This window comes from Rhamphochromis sp. 'chilingali' (genome assembly GCF_963969265.1).
Source record: "Rhamphochromis sp. 'chilingali' genome assembly, chromosome: 8".
NCBI lineage: Eukaryota > Metazoa > Chordata > Actinopteri > Cichliformes > Cichlidae > Rhamphochromis > Rhamphochromis sp. 'chilingali'.
Window position 1 is genome coordinate 18,748,882 of NC_137935.1, and position 22,983 is coordinate 18,771,864.

General features: G+C 39.0%; 1 protein-coding gene across 1 annotated transcript; it reads left to right on the forward strand.

The window, feature by feature from the left end:
• The first annotated feature begins 933 nt into the window (after nucleotides 1-933).
• Nucleotides 934-22,127, forward strand: ttc12 (tetratricopeptide repeat domain 12). The gene is made up of 21 exons (XM_080888198.1): nucleotides 934-1,081; nucleotides 1,366-1,523; nucleotides 1,776-1,797; nucleotides 2,715-2,792; nucleotides 3,046-3,167; nucleotides 3,402-3,461; nucleotides 3,799-3,870; nucleotides 4,214-4,274; nucleotides 5,643-5,831; nucleotides 8,747-8,816; nucleotides 9,654-9,742; nucleotides 10,126-10,294; nucleotides 10,797-10,892; nucleotides 14,883-14,946; nucleotides 15,031-15,165; nucleotides 15,337-15,429; nucleotides 15,669-15,737; nucleotides 17,331-17,432; nucleotides 17,816-17,915; nucleotides 18,139-18,367; nucleotides 20,429-22,127. Exons 1-21 carry the CDS (start codon nucleotides 1,030-1,032, stop codon nucleotides 20,496-20,498), a joined length of 2,100 nt encoding a protein of 699 aa, XP_080744324.1. The 5' UTR covers nucleotides 934-1,029; the 3' UTR covers nucleotides 20,499-22,127.
• The last annotated feature ends 856 nt before the right edge of the window (nucleotides 22,128-22,983 follow it).

Below are 22,983 nucleotides of genomic sequence, written 5' to 3' on the forward strand. Positions count from 1 at the left end.
TAAAAAAAATTCAAGAAGGGGGCACTGTTTTTTTTTTTTTTTTAAACATTTTGTTATTCCTGACTATTTTCACTGGTTGAAGGATGAAACTTAAGAACGGATTTAGTCTCTTCATTACGACTATTTTGAATATTCTGTAGTTAATTAAAGATGAAAAGAATGCAGTACATACAAAGGAATAATAAAAGACCCACAGCACTATAAATGGACAGCTAGACGGACAACATATTTGGATAGATGTGTTTTCAACCACAAGGAGGCAGTTTAGCTCCACTGTAGAGAAAAATGGACGACGGGGTTTCCTATTGCGATAATATACAAGGTCTCTGCAGAATTCACAGCCCTCTGTCGTTATATGTAATGTATGAGGGGCAATTTACAGCACAATATTTACTCCTTAAAGGAGTAATGGCACGAACTCATCACTAGTAGTACTACAACAGCTGCTGGTATAATAAGAATAAATATTTTATTTTTCTTTTCATTGAAATAATAATAATAATTAATTAAAAAGACTACTAATTTCTATGGTAGTGAGTGCTGCCTTCAGATACTTCCTCTAATCGGCGATTAAAGAAACATAAACATAATTATGTAACACAATGCACTTATTTTAGTGATAAAAAATATGTTAAATACCGCATTCATAACCATGACGGAACTAACTTACATTCACAATGAATCAAACACGTCTCAGTGCTATTTTGATTCAGTTTTGATTTAGTTAAGAATTACCCTTTTTTTTTTCTTTAAAATTTGTCCCTCATTTATAACCCAGAGTAGTTAGCTAAAAGTAGTGTAGTTAAAAAGCCCCAGTTATTTACTTTCGCTGTTTGTTCCGGCTTCTTCTTGGCATTCTTATGACATAGCTTATTTGTGTAGTTTACGGGCGGGCCTGAAGGCATCACGTTGCTATGGTAACTCAACGCTGAAACCTGAGGGAGAAGTACATTCAGCGTCTAGCTGAGATAAAACGGAGCCACGTGTCTTAGAATCCAGCAAAAGCTGTCTAAAACGGACAAACACGCAATGGAGAAACTTGAAGACATCGAAAGTTTTCTGAAGAATGTTGATGAAATAAGTGAGTAATGGTAGAAGTATAGTTTACTAACGATATTAGCTAACACAAAGTTATTCTCTTGTACCCATTTTGCTAAGTTAATTAGCTGTAAACGCTAAAAAACTATTGTGTTCAATAAATATTGAGCTCAAAACGCAAATGTAGTGTATACTTCTGTGCTACTGGGAACTTTGTTGGTTTGAAGGTGTAGATTGTTGAGCTATTTCTTTACTTTTAGCCCTATTTCAAATGCCAAAGTAAAGCCTCTTGGAAAAGATCTCTCTATTTCTTTGAATTCTTTTCAGGTCAGCTTGTGGAGGACCTAAGGTCTTCTGATGCTGAAGCCCAACAAAAAGCAATGGAAAAAGCTGATTGCTACATCACTTCCTTGGCAGAGCCCTGCAGAACCAAAATCAACAAGATGACAGTCAACACAAACCCACCGCCACTCCCTCCTTCCATAGTAAAGACATGCATGCAGTCAACAGCATGTGTCTTAGTCTACAACTCCTTGTATCTTTCTCTGTCTCTCATCCACTCTCTGACCCTCAGGCAGGAACACTACAGACACTACAAACAGCTTCTTGTTGTGTTATCCACCTTGTTCTCTCTTGTTCTTTAAGAAAAAGAACACGGTGTACATTAAGCAGTGAGTAGGTTTTGACCTCTTTGCTACTGTTATTGTTTTTTAAATTGTTTTTTTCTTCTTTTACAGACTCCTCAGACTGAAACTCCAGGTGAGCCACAATGAAAATAAATGTCTCTGTGGTTGTCAGTTGCAGTGATTGAAAGCACACTGATACTGTGCCCAATAATGAAATATTTCAACCAAAGAAGCAAGAACTAGTATCCATTTTTCAAAGATAAATTAATAAAGAACATAAATGATTTATTCCTCCCATGAACTACCATGCATTAGAGGATATGAATGACTCGAAATCAGTGATGTTCTTTGAGTTGATTTGTCTAGAGGCCCTTTAGTCAAGGAGCCTTGTTAACTGTTTAACTCACCAAGGACTTGCATTACATCATCAGTTTTACTGCTTAAACATATGCAAATAGGAGTAATCTCTAGGCTAGTGTACAGTATTTTTATATACTGAGAAGCGCTGTGATGACATCCCACTGAACCCAGCACCCTGAATGTGATATTCCATTTAAAACAGCTTTTCAGCCGGCACTTCTTTTCAAGTCGCCCGGGGGTAAAACTCATTAACAGTTAAGCTTCAAATGTGTAAAAAAACTCACACCTCTTTGTGTGAATCTTCTAATATTGAAATTAACACACCATACACTGAATTCATGATGAGTAAGAAAAATAATCTTGTGCTCGGGGCTGAGAAAGCAAAACAGATTTTAAATTTCTCTGGCTCTTATTTATAGAGAATATCTAGCTTTGTGTGAACCCTCTTTGCATTATAAACACACACTCTGCACACTGTCTGGATCTGTGTAGTTACTAATAATGACTTTCTAAAACGACTGCAGTTTAAAAATAACAGAGCTTCTCAGACAGCGTTGGTTTGATTTTGTTTATTTAAATGGTGTGCAAACTCTCTTCATACTGTGCTCATTAAAAATGGCATTTTTTGACTATTTCCTCCTTTGTAGTACTCATGCTTAAGATTATTTTTTTAATTTCTGTTTTGATCAGAGAATTTCATGAAGATTATGGAGATGGATGCAGAAGAAAGGAAAGTTCGGAAAGCTGCAAATGTGAAAAAGGCTATCGGTTTGTGAAACTTAGCTACCAAACCCTCAGAGGTCTAATTCGAACTCCAAGCAATCAAAATATATGTATTTTTATTGTTTGTGTGTCTTTGCAGTTTGCATTTCTCCAAAATACAGGATTAGGGTTATCACCTGTGATGAATCAGACTTCAGAGGGTTCACCTGTTGTAGATGAGCATTTCTCTATAGTCATTGCTCTGCTGAGCTGACAGTGTTTCCTTTTTAAATGTAACTGCTTGTATCCATCCCTGCAGCGTTCAAGGACAAAGGGAATGAAGCTTATGCTCAAGAAGACTATGAAACTGCTGTAAAGTATTACAGCGATGGTTTGGCTGAAATCAAAGATATGCAGCCGCTGTACACAAACAGAGCTCAAGTAAATATCTTCAATCTATGCTTTACAATGAAAACACAGACTTCCCTTTTTTCTCAAGGGGAAACAGAGCAGAGATGCTTTTGTGTGTTTATGCGGACACAGAGTGCATTAGGCATCTGTGAAACAGAACTTTAGAGATTTTAAATTTAGAATCTTTGTTACCATCTGCAGTGAAATTGTAAAATCATTATGTTCCCTTTCAAAATGTCCTGTCTAATGTTTACATCTGTGTAGGCCTATATTAAACTGGGAAAGTACAATGAGGCCGTCAGTGACTGTGAATGGGCCCTAAAGGTAAGGTCTGCCGCATGTGTTATACTGAAGTCTAGTGAGCTCACCAGCAGTTTAGAAATATTCTCTAAAGAAACTGGGATGTTTGAAAAACTGGTTTAATTTGGTAATATCCTCAGAATAATGTTTTCTTTATGCTTCCCCAGAATGTCAAAGACACAATTTTTGGGTGGGAGATGTGCTCTGTAAACTGTTCATGTAATTTTCTCCAGTGCAGTGTGTCTGAAAGTCAGGTTGAATATTTATTTCTTACTGTGCAAGTGTGCTGGAGTCATTAAACGACCATTATGTAGATGAAGAGGTTTATTAAGTAATCCCATGATTATTTCATTTCTGCCAGTGTAATGAGAGGTGCATAAAGGCTTATCTACACATGGGTAAAGCATATCTGGGATTGAAGAAATATAACGAGGTGAGTAAGAATACCTCTCATTACAGTTGTACGCCTGAAGTAGAAAGATAATAAGAATTCTCAAGAAATTATAAATATGTTTCTGATTAAGATAATGTGGACTCACAGTAATCATCTGTAAATCTAATTTCAAATTATTTCAATTTATTTATTCCAAAATAGGATTACATCTAACACAGATAACCAGTAAAGCAAGATTTATTGTATGAATCACATTAAAGTGCACTGTAGCTTTTTGCAAACTGTATACCAGCTCTGCTGAGTCTAGAATCTTCTGGAGTCTTTAGTACATGATTGAAACACATTATATAGAAAGTGATGCAGAACATTTTTCCTTTTTTAGGCAAGAGGCTGTTTTGAAAAGATAGAAGAAATTCAACCTGGGAAGGAAAAAATAGTGAAAGGTAAAGAACTATTTCCCATGGACTACGCTAGGAAAAGGTCCATTAATGAAAATCACCATCTTTGGTCATGTATCATCCAGAACTGTTTTAAGATGGGTACAGCACACATTTACGTTTTTCTTTGAAAAACATCCACAATATTTTGTTTTTTTTTATACTTTGCTTAATTATTCTGTGAAAAGAGTCATATGTTTTCCTAACAATATAAAGCCATCATACTCCTCAAAAACATGACAGTTAGAGGAAGAATGCATCCGTTCATTTTCTTCCACTTGCCAGGGTAGCACCCTGTGGCAGCTGGGAGTCTATCTCGGTCTATCACAGGGCTAACACATAGAGACAGACAACCATTCACACTCACATTCACACCTATGGCCAATTTAGAATCACCAGTTAACCTACTGTAACATGCATGCCTTTGGTCTGTGGGAGGAAGCCAGATTACCTGGAGAGAATTCACACAGAGGGAGAGAACATGCTAACTCTACACAGAAAGGCATCAGCTGGATTGTGGATTTGAATTCAGGACCTTCCTGCTGTGAGGTGACAGTACTTAAAACGGCCCCGCTGTGCCATCCTTGATTAAAAAAAAAAAAAAAATACATTTAAGTGATGAAATATCCATCCACATGAAATATTAATCAGGTAATTAAAGGGTTAAGCAGTATTTTTTAGCATACAGGACTCTTTGTTCTCAGTCTGATGGTAAGATGGCAAAATGCTTACCAGGCCAAAAGAGTAGAGTTGTATGTAGAGCAGCAGTGAGACATCCTCATGTCTTATCCTGTCAGTGACCAAAGATTAGACACTGGTTAGATCAGAAATAGTTTGAAAAGGAGGAGCTTGAGTGGAGGTGGGTTGCAGTGTGACTTCCTGAGGCAAATTGACTTTAGGCTAACTAAAGCAACTTAAGTAGTGGGACCTGTACCAGATTTGATGATCAGATTCATATAATGATACCAGCTGAGACCTAAGCTGATGTGATCTGGGATTATGTGGCCTGACCTGGTTTATCTGAACTAGCACTGTGCTCTATTTTGTTTTATTCCCAGATAGAACCTAACCTTCCTGCACTTTGTTACTTTAATGCATATGATGCATCAAGTTCAGTGTTTTACACTGATTTTGCTATTTTCTTATTTGGGCTATTAGGTCATATGTGATGTACCAATACATTTCTTATACATTGGCAAGTGACCTCTTTCTATTTGAGTGAATATTAATAGCAGGTGGTGGGTGTGGTAGTCATGCCAGGTTGACAGATGCACCACAGGAGACTCTTCTCAGATAGGGGCAGCTGCACTTACTGCTATGGAATAACTTACTTTCTCTTCTTGCTTCTCCATTCTCTTTTGTTCTCCTTTGCAGAATACCTGACCCAGGTTGATTTGGGAAAGGAGAAAGAGACTCAGGAGATAAAGGCAAGGGAAGAGTTTGACAAGGGGAAGAGGAAGGCCACAACAGTGGTGGAGCTGTTGGAGAAGCTGTCAAAACCCGGTCAGATTGCCCTCTACTACTGCGGAGGATTGGAGATTCTGTCACAAGCACTTACTGACTGTGAGTGTTCAAACAATTGTGTTTCTCCTTTAATCACTGTTTTCAGTTTTTTCTTGGTAGACTGCGTCTCCGGTGCACCTATTTGTTGGTTTTATGACAAACAAACAAACAAACAAACAAACAAACAAACAAACAAACAAACAAACAAACAAACAAACAAACAAACAAACAAACAAACAAACAAACAAACAAACAACAACAAAAAACGGATTTCAGGCTAGATTGGATAAGAAGACTTGAAGCAGAAAAAGAGATTACAATAATATGCTCTAAAAGCTTGTGCTAATTACAAAAATGCTTTTTTAAGTTTTGCAGGATTGCTTCATGGTAGGTTAAATGCTTACCATCCATGAAGTCCTGCACCATTAGTCTTTGGTACCAGTGACAGTGGAGCAAGTGTGTAAATGGTGGCTGATGTCCATTAAGTATCAGCTTCGCAGACGTTAATGTAAAATGAAAGACGTGCCAGACATTGTTCCTTAGTTTATTTAATAATGATCAGTGCATTAATATCAATCCAGATTCCATATTGGCCAAGGGCATGTGTCCAAATGCATTTTCACTTTTATTTTAAATCAAATATTTTCTTAAATGATTGAATTTCCAGCTATTTTTTGTGTTTTCTACCAGAGACATGTCTAATCAAGATATTGGTTAATTAAAAAAATAATTCATTAATTTTAAGTACTGTATATTCCTTTTTCATCCTGCTTGTAGAGTGATGCAGTTTTGTTCTTGAATCTATAAATAAACAATGAATTGCTTCATTAAAAACACCGTTACAGTATGTTTAAAACTTAAGTATTTTTTTCGACATGCCTCGTAACGTTCTGTACTTTTAGATGTTGATGGTATAGAGATCAGAGGTTTGCTTTCTTTGAAAAACTACATCTACCTCAGTTGCTGCTGTGTTTGTGTTATTTGTGTTTATTTATTTTGTCAGGATGCTGGCTCAGTTAAAATAGAAGAGAATTAATCATAGCAGTGCTGAAATCCTCTATATATAGTCACGAAAAAGAAAGTTTTCAGGACCTCTGTGCAGTCCTGTAACTTGCAAGAAGCTTGATAGCTACATCCGAGAGCATTACTAGCATGTTAAATGTTAAATTTCATGACAGTAAAATTAGAAAAATTTTACTGTCTGGAAGGGTTACCACGAGAAAACCTCATCTCAATCAACGAAAGCAACATGCAAGCTATTGAATTATTGTTTTTTCACAGGACTGCCCAGTCTGCAGAGTCTTGTGAAAATGTTATTTTTCTTATAACTCTACATATAAAGCAACAGTACTTTTGTTAGAAACTGAAAAATGTTCCTGTTTATTGTCCCTCAACAGTGAAATGATATATCCACCTTTACATGTGAAACTGTTATTCAATAAATAATTTTCAGGCTTTTGTGCAGTGCCACTTCTGTGAAAATCTTTCATTTCTTCTTCACTGGTTCTTTTCAGGATTTCCTTATATAAAAATCCTGGAATTGCCACTCTGAAACTTTCTTTAGCGTCTAGTACAGACAGAAGTTTTTTTTTTCCTTTTTGTTTTACTGTGCCTGGTGGAGCAGCTTTAGTGCAATATTTAACAAAGCATCCACGATAGAACTTGTCCATTTACTAAGCTCAGCAGCATTATTTCACTCTGTCCTGTCGGTCACTACTGAATGTTGGAACTTCTCCATTGACACACTAGATTTGTGACAGCCTGGCCCCGGGCACTCTCCATGGACATGGGCCTCAAAATGGCATGTTTATATACATTTCAGTGCAAGAAGTGAGCTGTTGAAAAGAAACATATCTAATTCCTTTTGCTTGGTGGTAGCACAGAGCTTGTTTCTCAAGGTTTTAGATAGGCAGGAACACACTCTTATGGGCCTGATTTCTTCTTGGGTGAAGTAGGGAATTGGGCGGCCAACCACTATTTCACCCCATGTTCCTGTTTGACAATGATACACTCAGGCTGAAAAATAACCGATATGTTTACCAAGTCCTCTGCAGTCTGAAAAGGGGCCACTGTGGACAGGGAGTAATTGAACTTCACTGGGTGATTCACCCTTCCTATTTGAGCTGGTGATATTTTTGTGAATGTTTTTGACCTGCCAAATAACTTTGAAAGTCCATGCTACTAATGTAACTCTTTTTAGTTATTGCCACAAGGCAAAAATGGCAGTTTTTTTTATTCAATAGCAGCACTGTAACAGTATAACTCGCCAAGGTCAGTGGCTCCATCTGAAGTTTGTTTTTTGTCTACTTATACTTTAAACATGTGGCAATGACGTGGTAATGAACTGCATCGAGTGTTCTGCTACCTGCATTGTAAATTTTCAGGTATTTTGACTGCAGGGGCAAGGCTGATGAAACTAATAATGTTTAAAGTTCACCACTCAGCAAACCATAAGAAGGTAAAGCACATCAAAATGAAATGGTAACTCTCTCTACTTCTTCTTCTTTCTTTTTTTGTTAACTTGTATGACTGTTTGTAACATAGGATGTTATGTTGCCCTGGGTATTGTCTGCCAAATGGCAAACATCTCTTATCAAATTTCACTTTTTTCTTCATTAGAAGAATAAAAGTGTCATGTCAAATGATATAATGCCTGTCTTACAGTGCCATTCAACAGAAAAGGGCAAAACTTACATAACTTACGACTGAAAGGATCTCAGCAGGGCTGACATTACAAGCTTTTCCCCCTAAAAGTACTCCTTCACTGCTCTGCTTTACTTCGTCTTCTTTGGTATTAGATAATAAACTGTTTCTTACTTTGCCTTAGTCTCTTAACATGTTTTATGTATTTTTCATTCCTGCCCTTGACTGTAAATCAGCCAGTGAAAAAGGTGCGTCTGCAAAATCTCTAAGCTGCCTGATGATGTTCCACTGCTTTCCGTCTTCTTACACCATATATTGTTCTCTTCAAACAGGTACAGGGCAGACCCTTTTCAGGCTGAACAATGGCTTTAGTATCATCGCCAGCAATGTCACGGTGAGAAGGTAAGGAGACCAGAGGGAGAGGTAGCAGTCAGCCCTCGGTGGAGCTTTGACAGATGGACTTAGAGGCAGGGGCATACAGAGACAATGATGGCATAAACTCGAGAGATCATTCACCGCCCCCTCTCCCTCCTCAGCTGTTTCTATGAAAGCCCAGAGAAGAAAAGATGATCACACTAGAGATTGAGATGAGTGCTGAAATAAGCAATGGCCCCCGTTCTGTCCCAGAAAGAGGTTGTGTTTTTGTACAAGATACAAATTATGACTCCCTCGTTTCAGATCAGTAAGGTTATTATTAACTTGTCACATGCTTTCAATGTAGTCCATTGTTAGCAATATCCTTTTTCAAGCTGGGACACAGTGTCCAGGAAGCAGAGGGTGCAAAGAAACTGCAGTCTGAGCTTGACGGAAATACTCAGTAAGGCTGCTGGTGTGAGCCAGATAAATCACCTAACACCTATGTGAGCCACGAAGCAGGAAAAGCCAGTGCCATTGTGGCCTGTCCTAATCACAAATTGAAGGGGCACTCTGAGTTTGGGTGCTCTTGGTCATTTCTGAGAGTTAAAGATAAGCAGGAAAAAAGGTCTAGAGTTCTTCAAAGTTACATTTTATGCTAAATATAGTATTTTTATTTCAAGGTGTCTTTCAAGCTCTTCACTTTTACATATATAGCTGAATCTAAAAAATGAATGAATATTTTTTTTGTGAGTGCCTTTTTAAAAAAATAAACACTGTTCTGCAGTAGGGTTGTTTCATATAAAATTATCAGCTATGTTGTCTTTGGCAACTGGGTTTTATGTTTACTGACATACTCACATTGCTTGTATAATTTCTCTGCAGTTGCCTGTTGGAGAAAACAAATGATCCAGAGAGTCGTGAGCTGTGTGTGTCTGTTTTTAAAATATGGAGGAGAGTTTGTTGTGGAAATGGTATGTTGACAACTGAGGTACACTTCAGTGTCTGTCCATGTATCATTTTACTGTCACCGATTTAGAAGGAAAATAAGAAAACAATACTGTTGACCTCTAAATTAGTATTGTGGTCTTTATGCACATCTTGTCAGTATTTTGTTGAACATGTTTTTTGTGCTTAAGATGGGTGACACATGGAATGTCTAGCATTTTGTGCAAGCCTTGATCATTTTTACACACTGTGTATTTGTAATATAAATACCTTCATTATCAACATAGGATTAATAATACAATGCTAAATTCATTAAAACTAGGTTGTTGTTTACTGGGAACTGACAATGGGACCACTGTGTCTAGTGTATCTGTCTCTTTATTCTTCTTTGTTTTTCCACTGCTTTCAGATGAAAACCAGAAGCTGTTGATGACATGTCCGGTCGCCACACAGTCCATTGTTCATTTGGCTTCATCGGAGCATGATGAAGTGGCGAAAGAATGTCTGGCACTGCTGTCGGTGTACTCAGAGATACCACGTGGCAGACATTTGGCCATTGAGAGCCTTGATTTGAACATGTAAGATATTACTTTATGTTGTCGGGAGATTCCACTAGCGATGACTCAGTTGGAGTGAAGATTCAGTTATTGTCCACCATAGTCAATCGCTTTGCAGGGACAGGGAATTATATATTATATAGACAGAAACAGTAATGCTCTTTTACCTCCTCCCTGCAGTGGAGGGACTTTAGTCTAGCCTCGGGTAATATGTTTGTTATTGTCACTCCAGGTGCGACATCATTTTAATGATATTTCAAGAACTTTTGTTCTGTCATTGCTCTGTTAACTCTGAGCAGCCCAAACAATTTGTTTTGCTACCCGTATACCTGCGGCTGAGCAGATTTTCAGAAAATGTAAAAAGAGTGATTTTTATTGTCAAAGTATTTCTGGCATTATTATCCCAGTTGTTGGTCCCAGGCTAAATGCCATCATTATGTGGGAACAAAATATTAATTTCCTTTAGTAATATCTTCTCCCTCTCTCTTTGTTTATCTGCCTTTGCTCTTATCTGAATGTAAAGGTTAGTGAGGAACCTCATGGTGTGTGTCTCAAAGCCAAAGAAGCAGCAGGAGAACACAGCGGTCAATATTCTGCAGAACTTTGCAACAGAAAGCCGGTATGATTCATTACTAACCCAACAAAATACTCAAGTCATGATCACTTCACGCAGTCTTTACAAACTAATAAAACAGAAACAAGGCCTACAGGACACTCCTGTTTGCCTAGCACAGATCTACCTGTATCAGCAGAAGTCTAGAGAGAAATAATAATGTGTTATCCAAGCCTTAATTACTACACTCATTAAAGCCAAGGCTGCTCTGCTTCTGATCGACTTCAACTTAAAGACGCTATTTTAGTGTAGTATACATATAAGCAGTATAGATATCATACAGCATTCTTAACCTTTAGTATTGAATTAAACGGAAAATGACTGTGCAGTGCAGATACAAAGCTCACAGCAAATCCATCCGACTTTTACTGCCTTTGATGTGGATGAGTGACAGTCTTCAGAGACATGACAGTCAGTTCTGTTTGACCACTAAATTGAATTGTCCTGTATCTCTTGTATGACTTGGACATTTTGTGCATTTGGGGAGTATTTACAATTGTTGAGGCTCTAGGGTTCGAAGATAAGTCACTGGACTCAACTGTTCAGCTAGGAAAGCGGTCCCCTCCTTTGAGGTTATACACAGTTTTCGTTTCTCGAAGTTCTTGATTTGCTTTCTTCTGTCATGCATGGCTGTGTATAACTTAACCTGACATCATTCCCTCACCTTTGACTTTATTCCCATTGTAAAAACAGCACACAGGATATTGTCAATTTGCTACTTCAGTGTGACAGTAGAAGACCTTCTGTCATTTTCCATATTTATACTCAGACAAATCCTGTTTTGCATTTGTAGCAGACATGTTTATATATATATATATATATATATATATATATATATATATATATATATATATATATATATATATATATATATATATATATATATATATATATATATAGCTCAGTGTTCCAACATTCGAAAGAAGGGACTGCTCTCACAGCTAGAGATTGACGAGGTACAACACAAATGCTACGGCAAGGAGGAGTCAGGACGCCAGGTCAGGGGGAAGATATCATCACCCCCACCCGAGATTGGGTACATAGCCCCAAGTGCGATAGGAGAAGGATCGTTGAGTGCGAGAGGAACTGACCTGAAAAATAGGATAATGGCCAAGCTTGAAACCTGGATCCCACGTAGCCGGTTACCAAGATTACGTGAAGTTCCCTCAGAAGGTCTGCTAGATGATGTTAATGCAGCACTACGGGCAATACCTACAACCACGATTACCGACACTAACAAGCTGATCTACAATACGGCAACAGTGATCAGTGAGATGCTTGGCTACAAGTTGAACAGCGACAAGGGGCAGTACCCTCCATGGAGAAGGAGGCTAGAGGGCAAGATCAAAGTAGCACGGAGGGAGGTTAGCCAACTAACGGAGTTGCAGAAAGGTGCGACAAATAAGGTGCCTAAGAAATACAGCAAGCTGTCCATACCTGAGGCCTTGGAAACTGCCAAGCAAAGACTCACAGCCTTGGCCAGCCGCTTGAGGAGGTACACCAGAGAGATAGAAGGCAGGAGAATAAACCAGCTGTTCTCCACAGAACCAGCAAAGGTGTACTCTCAGTGGCAAGGGAACAATAATAATAAGAGAACAGCACCACCAAGGCTGGAGACGGAGCAATACTGGAAGAGCATATGGGAGAAGGATGCAACCCATAACGGCAATGCTCAGTGGCTAGAGGATCTGAGGGCTGACCACAGCGACCTCCCTGAACAGGGTCCAGTAACCATCACAGTGGCAGATATCCAAGAAAGGGTCTCCAGTATGAAGAGTTGGACAGCACCAGGGCCCGACATGGTTCACGCCTACTGGCTGAAGAAGCTGACTGCACTCCACGAGCGTTTGGCAGCACAAATGAACCAGCTGCTAGTTAACGAGAGACACCCGGAATGGCTAACTGAAGGCCGGACGGTCCTGATCCCCAAGGACCCCAAGAAGGGACCGGTCCCCTCCAACTACCGACCAATAACCTGCCTCAGTACTACATGGAAGCTCCTGTCAGGCATCATATCGGCTAAGATGAACAGGCACATGGGTCAATACATGAGCGGGACACAGAAAGGAATTGGCAAGAATACCAGAGGCGCAAAACACCAGCTACTGGTAGACAGAACAATCAGCCGAGACTGCAAGACCAGACTGACCAACCTGTGCACTGCCTGGATTGATTACAAGAAGGCCTATGACTCAATGCCCCACAGCTGGATACTGGAATGCCTAGAATTGTACAAGATCAATGGGACCCTAAGAGCCTTCATCAGGAACTCAATGGGGATGTGGCGTACAACACTAGAGGCCAACTCCAAGCCCATAGCACAAGTCACCATCAAGTGCGGGATCTACCAAGGAGATGCTCTGTCCCCACTGCTGTTCTGCATAGGCCTGAACCCCCTCAGTGAGATCATTAACAAGACTGGCTACGGATACCGACTACGGAACGGAGCAGTTGTCAGCCACCTCCTGTACATGGATGACATCAAGCTGTATGCCAAGAGTGAACGAGACATCGATTCACTGATCCACACTACCAGGCTATACAGCAATGACATTGGAATGTCGTTCGGACTGGAGAAGTGTAGTCGGATGGTAACAAAGAGAGGGAAGGTAGTCAGAACTGAGGGGATTGAACTACCAGAAGGCAACATTGCAGACATAGAGGACAGTTACAAGTACTTGGGGATCCCACAGGCGAATGGGAACCATGAAGAGGCCGCTAGAAAAGCTGCAACCACCAAGTACCTGCAGAGGGTCAGGCAAGTCCTGAGGAGTCAGCTGAATGGTAAGAACAAGATCCGGGCCATCAACACGTACGCCCTGCCCGTGATCAGGTACCCTGCTGGGGTAATAGGCTGGCCAAAGGAGGAGATAGAAGCCACTGACATAAAGACAAGAAAGCTCCTTACCATGCATGGAGGGTTTCACCCCAAATCCAGCACCCTGAGGCTGTACGCTAAGCGGAAGGAAGGGGGCCGGGGACTGGTGAGTGTCAGCACCACAGTCCAGGATGAGACAACGAACATCCAAGAATACATTAGGAAGATGGCCCCAACTGACCGAGTGCTCAGTGAATACCTCAGGCAGCAGAAACCCAAGAAAGAGGAGGGAGACGAGGAACCATCATGGAAGGACAGGCCCCTGCACGGTATGTACCACCGGCAGATAGAGGAGGTGGCTGATATCCAGAAATCCTACCAGTGGCTGGACAAAGCTGGACTGAAAGACAGCACAGAGGCACTAATCATGGCAGCACAAGAACAAGCTCTGAGCACAAGATCCATAGAGGCTGGGGTCTATCACACCAGGCAAGACCCCAGGTGCAGGCTGTGTAAAGATGCCCCAGAGACAATCCAGCACATAACAGCAGGGTGCAAGATGCTAGCAGGCAAGGCATACATGGAACGCCATAACCAAGTGGCCGGCATAGTGTACAGGAACATCTGTGCCGAGTATAACCTGGAAGTCCCGAGGTCAAAATGGGAGATGCCCCCAAGGGTGGTGGAGAATGACCGAGCTAAGATCCTGTGGGACTTCCAGATACAGACGGACAAAATGGTGGTGGCTAACCAACCGGACATAGTGGTGGTAGACAAACAGAAGAAGATGGCCGTAGTGATCGATGTAGCGGTTCCGAATGACAGCAATATCAGGAAGAAGGAACACGAGAAGCTGGAGAAATACCAAGGGCTCAGAGAAGAGCTCGAGAGGATGTGGAGGGTGAAGGTAACGGTGGTCCCCGTGGTAATCGGAGCACTAGGTGCGGTGACTCCCAAGCTAGGCGAGTGGCTCCAGCAGATCCCAGGAACAACATCGGAGATCTCTGTCCAGAAGAGTGCAGTCCTGGGAACAGCTAAGATACTGCGCAGGACCCTCAAGCTCCCAGGCCTCTGGTAGAGGACCCGAGCTTGAAGGATAAACCGCCCGCAGGGGCGTGCTGGGTGTTTTATATATATATATATATATATATATATTTTTTTTTTTTTTTCTCTTGCAGGTTTTGTATTCAGTTGAGAGATGTTTTGACAGACTCAGTCATTCTGCCAGTTACAACAATACTGGTAATATATGCAATTACTGGTTCACTTTATATGCAATTTGTGTGCATGTGGAAAAAGTACTCAAGTGTTTCCTGTATTTTTCAGAAAAATTTCAACACGTCCAATCAACATATACTTCCGTCACTGATATCAGGTCTCGGCTGTCTGGCTAGAGATGACGTCATTCGTCACAAGCTTGCTCATGATCCTGATTGTTGGAAGGCCTTTCTGGTTGCTGTTGTTAGTAATGGTTACACATTTGTCTCTTTCTTTAGAAAAGTGCAAATTGCTATTCATTGTGTTGACGTCATATGCCAAAGAAATTAAATGTCTTCTATAGTGTTGTCACAATGAGACAGAAAAGATGTCTGCTTATTATTTAGTGGAGGGTTTTATTCTCTCTCCACACAGAGGACATGCATTGCATCTGAATACAGAGAGATCCTCTACCCTTTACTTGGCTTGATTATGAACCTTTCAACCGTCACCTCCCCTGTTATCCAGGTAAGTTCTCAGGTTCTCTGACTTTTTTCCTGACAACTTGAGGAACAACATTCTTACTACAAAATTCATTAATAGTAATAAAATAAGATTGATAGATTAGACTATATCAAAAAAAAGAAAAGAATAAAAGCCAATGGGAAAGGAAGCAGAAAGAGCAATTATTTGTTGTGACACCTATTTAAAGGTGAATTGAATGTGAAAATTGGATTATCCACTTTTCCATCTGTGGCTGTTTGAAGGAGCTTTCTGTTTCACTCTGCGACTCCTGTGTGGATCTCCTGAGGCATAACGACGAGGGAATCATAACTGTGAGTAAAGCTTATGCTCCAGCACTCTGAAGACTTTAACCTTAACAAAGAATATAGATTGATCAGGCATAACATTATGACCATGGACGTGTGAAGTGTACAGCACTCATTATTTCTTCATCATGGCTCCTTTTAGTGAGTGGGATATTGAGTGGGATATATCAGCTATTATTGTCAAGGTTGATGTTTTAGAAGCTGGAAAAATGGGTAAGCGTAAGGATTTGAGTGAGTTTGACAAAAGCCAAGTTGTGGCTTGACGACTGTATCACAGCATCTCTAAAAATATCGATCAAAAGGTCTAACTAAGGATCACTGGTGAACAGGTGACAGAGTCAAGCATGGCTAAGGCTCAATAATGCATGTGGGGCGCAAAGGCTAGCCCATGGGGTTCAGCTCAACAGACAAGCTACTGTTACTGAACAAGTTAATGCTGGTTCTGATAGAAAGGTGTCAGAATACACAGCGCATCACATTTTGTTGCAGCAGACCAGTAAGGGGGCCCATGCTGACTCATGTCCATCGCCAAAGCTCTGACATTGGGCTTGTGAGCATCAGAACGGGACCTCGGAGCAGTGGAAGAAGGTGACCTGGTCTGATGCATCATGTTTTTTCTTTTACATCACGTGGTAGATGGCTGGGTGCACTTGGGAACACCCAGCACCAGGATGCACTATGGGAAAAAAGCAAGCACTGTGATACTTTGGACAATATTCTGCTGGGAGACCTTGGGTCCAGCCATCCATGCGGGTGTTATGTTGTCATGCACCACCTTTATTATTACTATTATTGTGTTGCTATTTTGTACATTATATATTATATATATTAGCTTTGCTGAGAGGATCTGTAATGAGCATGTATGTTCCAATTATACGTTGGAAACGACAGTTAACATTTGCTTTAAAGCATTAGAAAGTTGTCTTTATGGTAAAATATTAAGTAATAATTTCTTCAAAACACCCTTCAAAGTTTTTAAAGATGCATTATTCACATTATTGCCAGTAGAATAGAATAGAATTAGAATTCAACTTTATCGTCATTGCACATGCACAGGTACAGGGCAACGAAATGCAGTTTGCATCCATCCAGAAGTGCTTTAGTGATATAGATATATTACAACATATATTAGCAATAATATAGATATAGTAGTGGCTTTAGACCAAGCTGACTGCAGCCTGAAACCCAGTCTGGTCCTAATTTGTTGTTAAGAATAACCTTCTTTGTGTCGGCAAACAAAGAGAAAAGAAGGAACAATTTTTTTCATCACTTTTGTTCTATTTTGTCTACTGCACACCCACATATTGTGTAGTTTGTATCTTCAAAATATTAAACTGTGCTTTCAAAATCCTGGATAATACAGTGCAATTTAGACATTTTAACCTGCAATGAGTTTCCAGTTTGTAATAGCCTTATTTTTATTATTTTCTGAAAACACCCTTTTTCTTCAAATGTTTTTTTTCTGCTAGTTTTCCTTGCCCCATAGCAGTTTTTTGATAATCTGCTATCCAAATTCTCTGCTTTGTTTTTCAAGCCTCTACTTTTTTCAGTCTTGTATTATTTCATTTTCTAATGCCAGAATTCTTCATTGTTCTCCAGAGAGCCACAGGTGTGCTAAGCACTGTCCTACCCCAGTCCTCACAAGCCGTTCAGCATGTTATCCAAAGGGAAATGGTCAAAACCATGTGCAGGCTCCTGAAGGTGGTAACTGTGAACACTAATCTACTGCTCAAATGTCACCATAGTTATCTGCTTCTTCTTGTTGAAAGATGTCATTGTATAACACATATTCATTTCATAGTAGCGCATGCAACTACTTGGCCTGAATTCGTTGCTTATTTGTGAGCTTGGTTATTTGTCTTGTGCATTCATGTTTTGTATCATGTATCATCAAAGCAACACAAAATGCAACAAAGCCAGAGACCCAAATTTTCTCTATATATACATATTTGCCGTAATTCCACTAAAAGACAGTTTTTCTTCATATTTCACGTGACCTCTGACTGTCACCATAAATTTAATGTTTATCCACATTCTTTCTGCTGGTTTTAATGTCATTGTTATTTTTGTGCTTGCCTACCCAGGGAGCCGGGCAGACTGCCACTAAGTATGCCATTAAGACTTTGACAGTGTGCACTGCTGCCAGTCACTTGGCACGGGAGAAGCTGGTGAACTCTGATAAAAGTGAGGAATGATTGACGTGTTGGTTTTAACAAGCTCCTTCATTAGTCCATGAATAAAATTTGAGTGCTGACCTAATATTCAAATAAAGTGTGTGCATGTGTGTGTTGATTCACATATGAGGACAGTAAATACTACATCCACTGATTTTTAAAAAAATTCTTTAGGTGTATTTAAATATATTTAATATACATCCTAATTGCCTTTCATTTACTATTTCACACAGAATTGTCTATAATACGTCGTTTGCTGAGCTCCAGCTGTGACGAGATGGTCTCAGGAAATGCAGCCCTGTGCTTGGCCCACTGCCTTGATTTGGAGGGAGTTGCCAGTGACCTGCTGGGCACTGATATTGTGCTGTTGCTGCTGCAGCACGCTGCAGGAGATGCTAAGAGGACAGCTGTGCAGCAAAATGCAGCAATAGCTCTTGGGAAGTTGTGTCGATGTGAACCCAGGTACCCTCTCACCCTAATCGATAAAGCCACGTAAACAATAGAACCAAGTCGCTCACCACGTATTGCTTTGAAGCTGATGCCATGTTGCTCCCGGACATTACACGCTTCCTAGGTGGCATTTTAATATATTTACTAGCAGGTCTTATGTCAACCAGCCATATTCACTCTCATTGATAGTCACGTATATCAAAGTTTATTAGTAATAGTTTAGTCAATATAGTTTATAAATGACCTAACTTTTAACCCCGTTAAATTGGTTTTCATGGATGCCTGGATGTTAAACGTAATTGTTACACCTGGTAGAGCAGTAACCCTGATCATTTTATTACAGATGAAAGGATTTAGACAGTTTTTAACTCTCAGTGTTGCCGCACTGATCGTGTGACAGCGGAGTTTGGGCCCAGGCACGGCTAATGACGTCAGACTTAAAGACCGGATTAAGACTCGACTGTACGCTGTGTTCGTGTTTTCCTGCAAAACAATAAGTTCCATTGGAGCAGCCCTTCAACGCCTCTCTCTGTCTCTCGCTAGCAAAGTTGACCCAGACAACAAAGTGAAGCCAGTTTTCGGCTACGAGCCCGACACTGAACCCGATGCATTAGCCAGAGGTCCCTTTACTATGGTTCAGAGCTGCGGACCTGTTTTATATACCCGCGGAATAGTTTTCTATATGAGATCGCTGCAAAAAGTGCAGCCTTACCTAATGTCCACCCTACTGTTACTCATTTATATTAAGATTTAAAAATCTAGTTGGTATTGGTATGGTGAGTAGCCTTCAGTAATAGTAATAAATCACACAGCAATAGTACATTCATGTAGTTGTAAAAAACATGATAATATATTAAGTAATCCAACGTTTTCAGAGTAACATTGAGTAACGTTACAGAATTCGTTACAAAATACATTTTGGGGCATGTATTCTGTAATCTGTAGTGAATATGTTTTAAGGGTAACCTTCCCAACACTGAGCATTGATAGTAGAGGTAAGAGATATAGCCTAAATATTATATCACAATATTTCAAGAAATTCATGAAAAGTATATTTTTGATGATACAGAAAAAAATAATGGCTCCGTTACTGATGCTTGCAGCTTGCAGGCAGTAGCATTTATTTCAGTGTAAGTAAATAAATCCTTCTTTTCCTGCTGTAATGATGAGGCACAGCCTAATTTGAAGTGCAAATCTACTGAAACAAGAACCCAGCAACAGCAACATTATAGTGTAATAGTAGTGTCACAGCATTATATCCAGCGGCACAGCAAAAGTTAAACGTAAGCAAAAAAGTAGCCTACGTAGTGTTTTCACTGAAAATTTCGGTAAAAATATAACATGGCTATTTAACAGTTCAGTTTAAAAATAACTAAAATGACTTAACTTTATAACTTTTTGGAAGCCTGTGATAACACTGAAAAATATTTTCTACTTTGGATTTTTTTTTCATCTTTGAATGACCTTTAAACCAGCAGCTTAAAGCACTACTTTTGCAAAGAAATCATAAAATTTAGCTATCAATTATTTAATGAGTTTAACGAGCTCTTTTTTGGAGTAGCATTATTTGAGGATTTTATAAATATTTGGGAGAAATTAATGTTTTTTTAACAGTCTGTAAAATAAATGAGAAGAAAGCCCTTCTAAGGATCTGGAACATGTTAGGTTAAATATTGTTTCTCTGACTCTCACTGAAGAGTGAAATTTGAGTATGAACATCCATCTACTCATAAATCCACGAGGATATAAATAAAAAGTGATCACGTTCTTAGCTAAGCAGTGATGTGTCGCTGTGGGCCATCATCCACTATAGAACCTCTGCGATTATGCAAGTACAACTGGAATAGTACACTTTATAATAGGAGTCGGCAGCGACAACGTGTCTCTTTATTCCTAGAAAGACTAAAATATTCCTCCAGGCTGAAGCACTTGCGTGTGACTGTGTTGAGGATGTGTTAGTCTTCAGTTCCTGAGCTCACACGAGTGTAGTTATAATTGAATGCCAACCAGCTGAATATATTACTGTTACTTTCTTTTGCAAAAAATCCCCCAAAACTTTTTCTTCTTTTCCAGACACATGAGCAAACTTCGAGAACTACACGGCCTTGAGATTCTGCACTCGTGTGTAAAGCTCATCTCATGAACCCCTGACCACACATTTTATAATATCCTTCCTTGACCCCAGTCTTGTTTTCTCCTGTATTCTGTGTTAGGCGTTGATACTTGCTTACCTTTGGGTAAAAGTGAAAGTAAATGAAAATGAAGACGTGCCAGTCCTGGTTGTTTATTAGTCTTCCTATTTATTAAATTTCATTTAAGATTATATTGATTTGCTATTACAGAAAACCAAGTCTGACTAGAGATTCATTAAATATTTTCTGTATTTCATTTGGATTTGAGTCTCCTCCGTTCTCCTTGTATTTAAACACTGAACAGTGTTTAAATACACTGTTCAGTGTATTAGAACAGTGTATTTAAACACTGAACAGCTACAATATTCTGTGCTTATTTTTCATGGAGGTATTTCATGTATGAATCACCACATAAGTGCACCCAGTTATACCTTGTTTATCTGTAACTTATATGATTTGAATGCCATTGTTTTATAACATCAAATATCTGCTTCTTGTACAGTTGAATAAGCTGTATTGTATTGTTGTATTTTCAAGGATTGATATTGACCAGACAAGGCAACATTAACATGGTGATGGTATTTCTATTGGGAAATTGATTAGAAAAGTGAAATATTAACATGTTTATACTTCTTGAAACCTTTAGATACAGTTTCTGGGTTGTTGTTTTTTTACATTAACATGTAGCATTTTCAGTACAACTAATTGTATTGTTGCCCTATAGTCAGAGTTTCTGATACATATTGTTTAAAATTCCTTATTGAATTCGTTCATCTTCTAACCCATGGCCATGTAGTTGTGACTGTAAAGAGGGAGGATTACTGTGAAATCGAATCCACGTATAAATGAACTTCAGAGGACAAAAGCTCCCTGCATGGGATGGCACCATCTGCTAGTAACTGCAAACAGCTGATACCTTCTGCTCAGGTGGATTAAACAGTAATAAGAGCATTTAATCAGCGGGACTGATAAATCGCAAACAAGACAGAACAGAAATGAAAATGCTTCACTGTTTTATACTAGGACTCTTTCTGCTTCCAGGTATGTACTCACAGTTGTGTTTATTTTCTCAGTAAAGTAACTTAACTTAATGGTGAGCCCTGTATACTGCAGATTAATCAATTAATTGGCCAATTTAATAAATTATTTCTATGTTAGATAGAATATGTTTGTTTTTTGCAGCTTGCAGCTATATATAAACTGCATACAGTACACATATATGAGCTGTAAAGTTGTAATACTTAAAATACAATATACTGCTTAAAATGTAAAAAATATTAAAGCAACATTAAAAAATACAGAAATGATTATTTATTTGTTCATCAGAAGAAAATACCAAAATAAAAACAACAAAGAGTAGTCTGCAGAGTAGAGTAAAGATGCCGAAAATAATAAAATAAAATAGCAGCTCTTTGAATAAATTAAAAGAATTTTCCTCACATATATATTTAATTGTGTGTCATGCCTGGTAGATGGATAGATACATAAATGATATTCTGGCTCTTACATTTTAATTTTAAAGTAATTACCTAAATCAGAGGAATACATTCATAAGTTAAGGCGTATTACATTCATAAGACTACTTTGTTTAGCTTTATGATAATGTTTTAATATAATCAATATTAATTGATTTATCTTTCACACCCATTCTATGTGTGACCTGTATGTGTTACCCTGTATTTAAATATATGATGTTATGGTATAGGTTTTTTTTTTTTTTTGCTGTTTCCTCAGTTTGCCGTAGAGTAATAACTCACAATATTAATGTGCAAAGATTAATTCAGTTTGTAAACTGGCTGATATCAATGCTGCAATTATCAGTGTAAACATCAACCTCAGACATTTTCTATCTTATGCATACATGTACTATAGCAGCAAGGCTCTTTTTCTAACACTATTTTAAACTTCTTAAAATCACCAGCAAGGACAAGTTATATGAGGGCAAGACAACCTCTCCAATAACTAAAACAGTGATGCTGATTTAAAATGTTTTAACCTCACTCAGTCACTCGGTCTTATTTTGAATACCAGGTGTTTGTACTAATGTGATTTTAAGACTTCAATAGTACTAAACAGTAACACATTTATTTTATTTATTTATTCATTTTTGTGCTATTTTTCATGCTAGGTTTAAGAAACAGAGCCTCTAGGGAGGACATTTGAGTGACATGTTTTGCTTTTGTCTTCGTAGTCAGGGCAGAAAAAGAAGATTTCCAAGGTTACTTCACAGAGCAAACAAAAGGCACAACTGTCACAAAAGATCTGCTTCTGAAAAATGAAAACACAACTGGTCATGGCACAGAAGCAATGCCTACAAAGAAGACACATCAACATACCGCAATGGCATTGACTGCCAAGTTTCCAGAGGCGGTCTTGCTTGACACCAGACTGACAAAACCTTATAAGAAAAGTCTAATAACAAAGGCGTCAGCTTTAATTTCCCTACCAAGCTCAAAGCATTTTGTCTCCAGAAATGGGAATAGCTCTCTCATATTA

Excerpts from the sequence above, each read along its gene's own strand:
- ttc12 (XM_080888198.1), top strand. The coding sequence starts at position 1,030 with ATGGAGAAACTTGAAGACATCGAAAGTTTTCTGAAGAATGTTGATGAA. Across the intron at positions 3,168-3,401 it reads TGTACACAAACAGAGCTCAA|GCCTATATTAAACTGGGAAA; the intron begins GTAAATATCTTC and ends ACATCTGTGTAG. Across the intron at positions 3,871-4,213 it reads GATTGAAGAAATATAACGAG|GCAAGAGGCTGTTTTGAAAA; the intron begins GTGAGTAAGAAT and ends TTCCTTTTTTAG.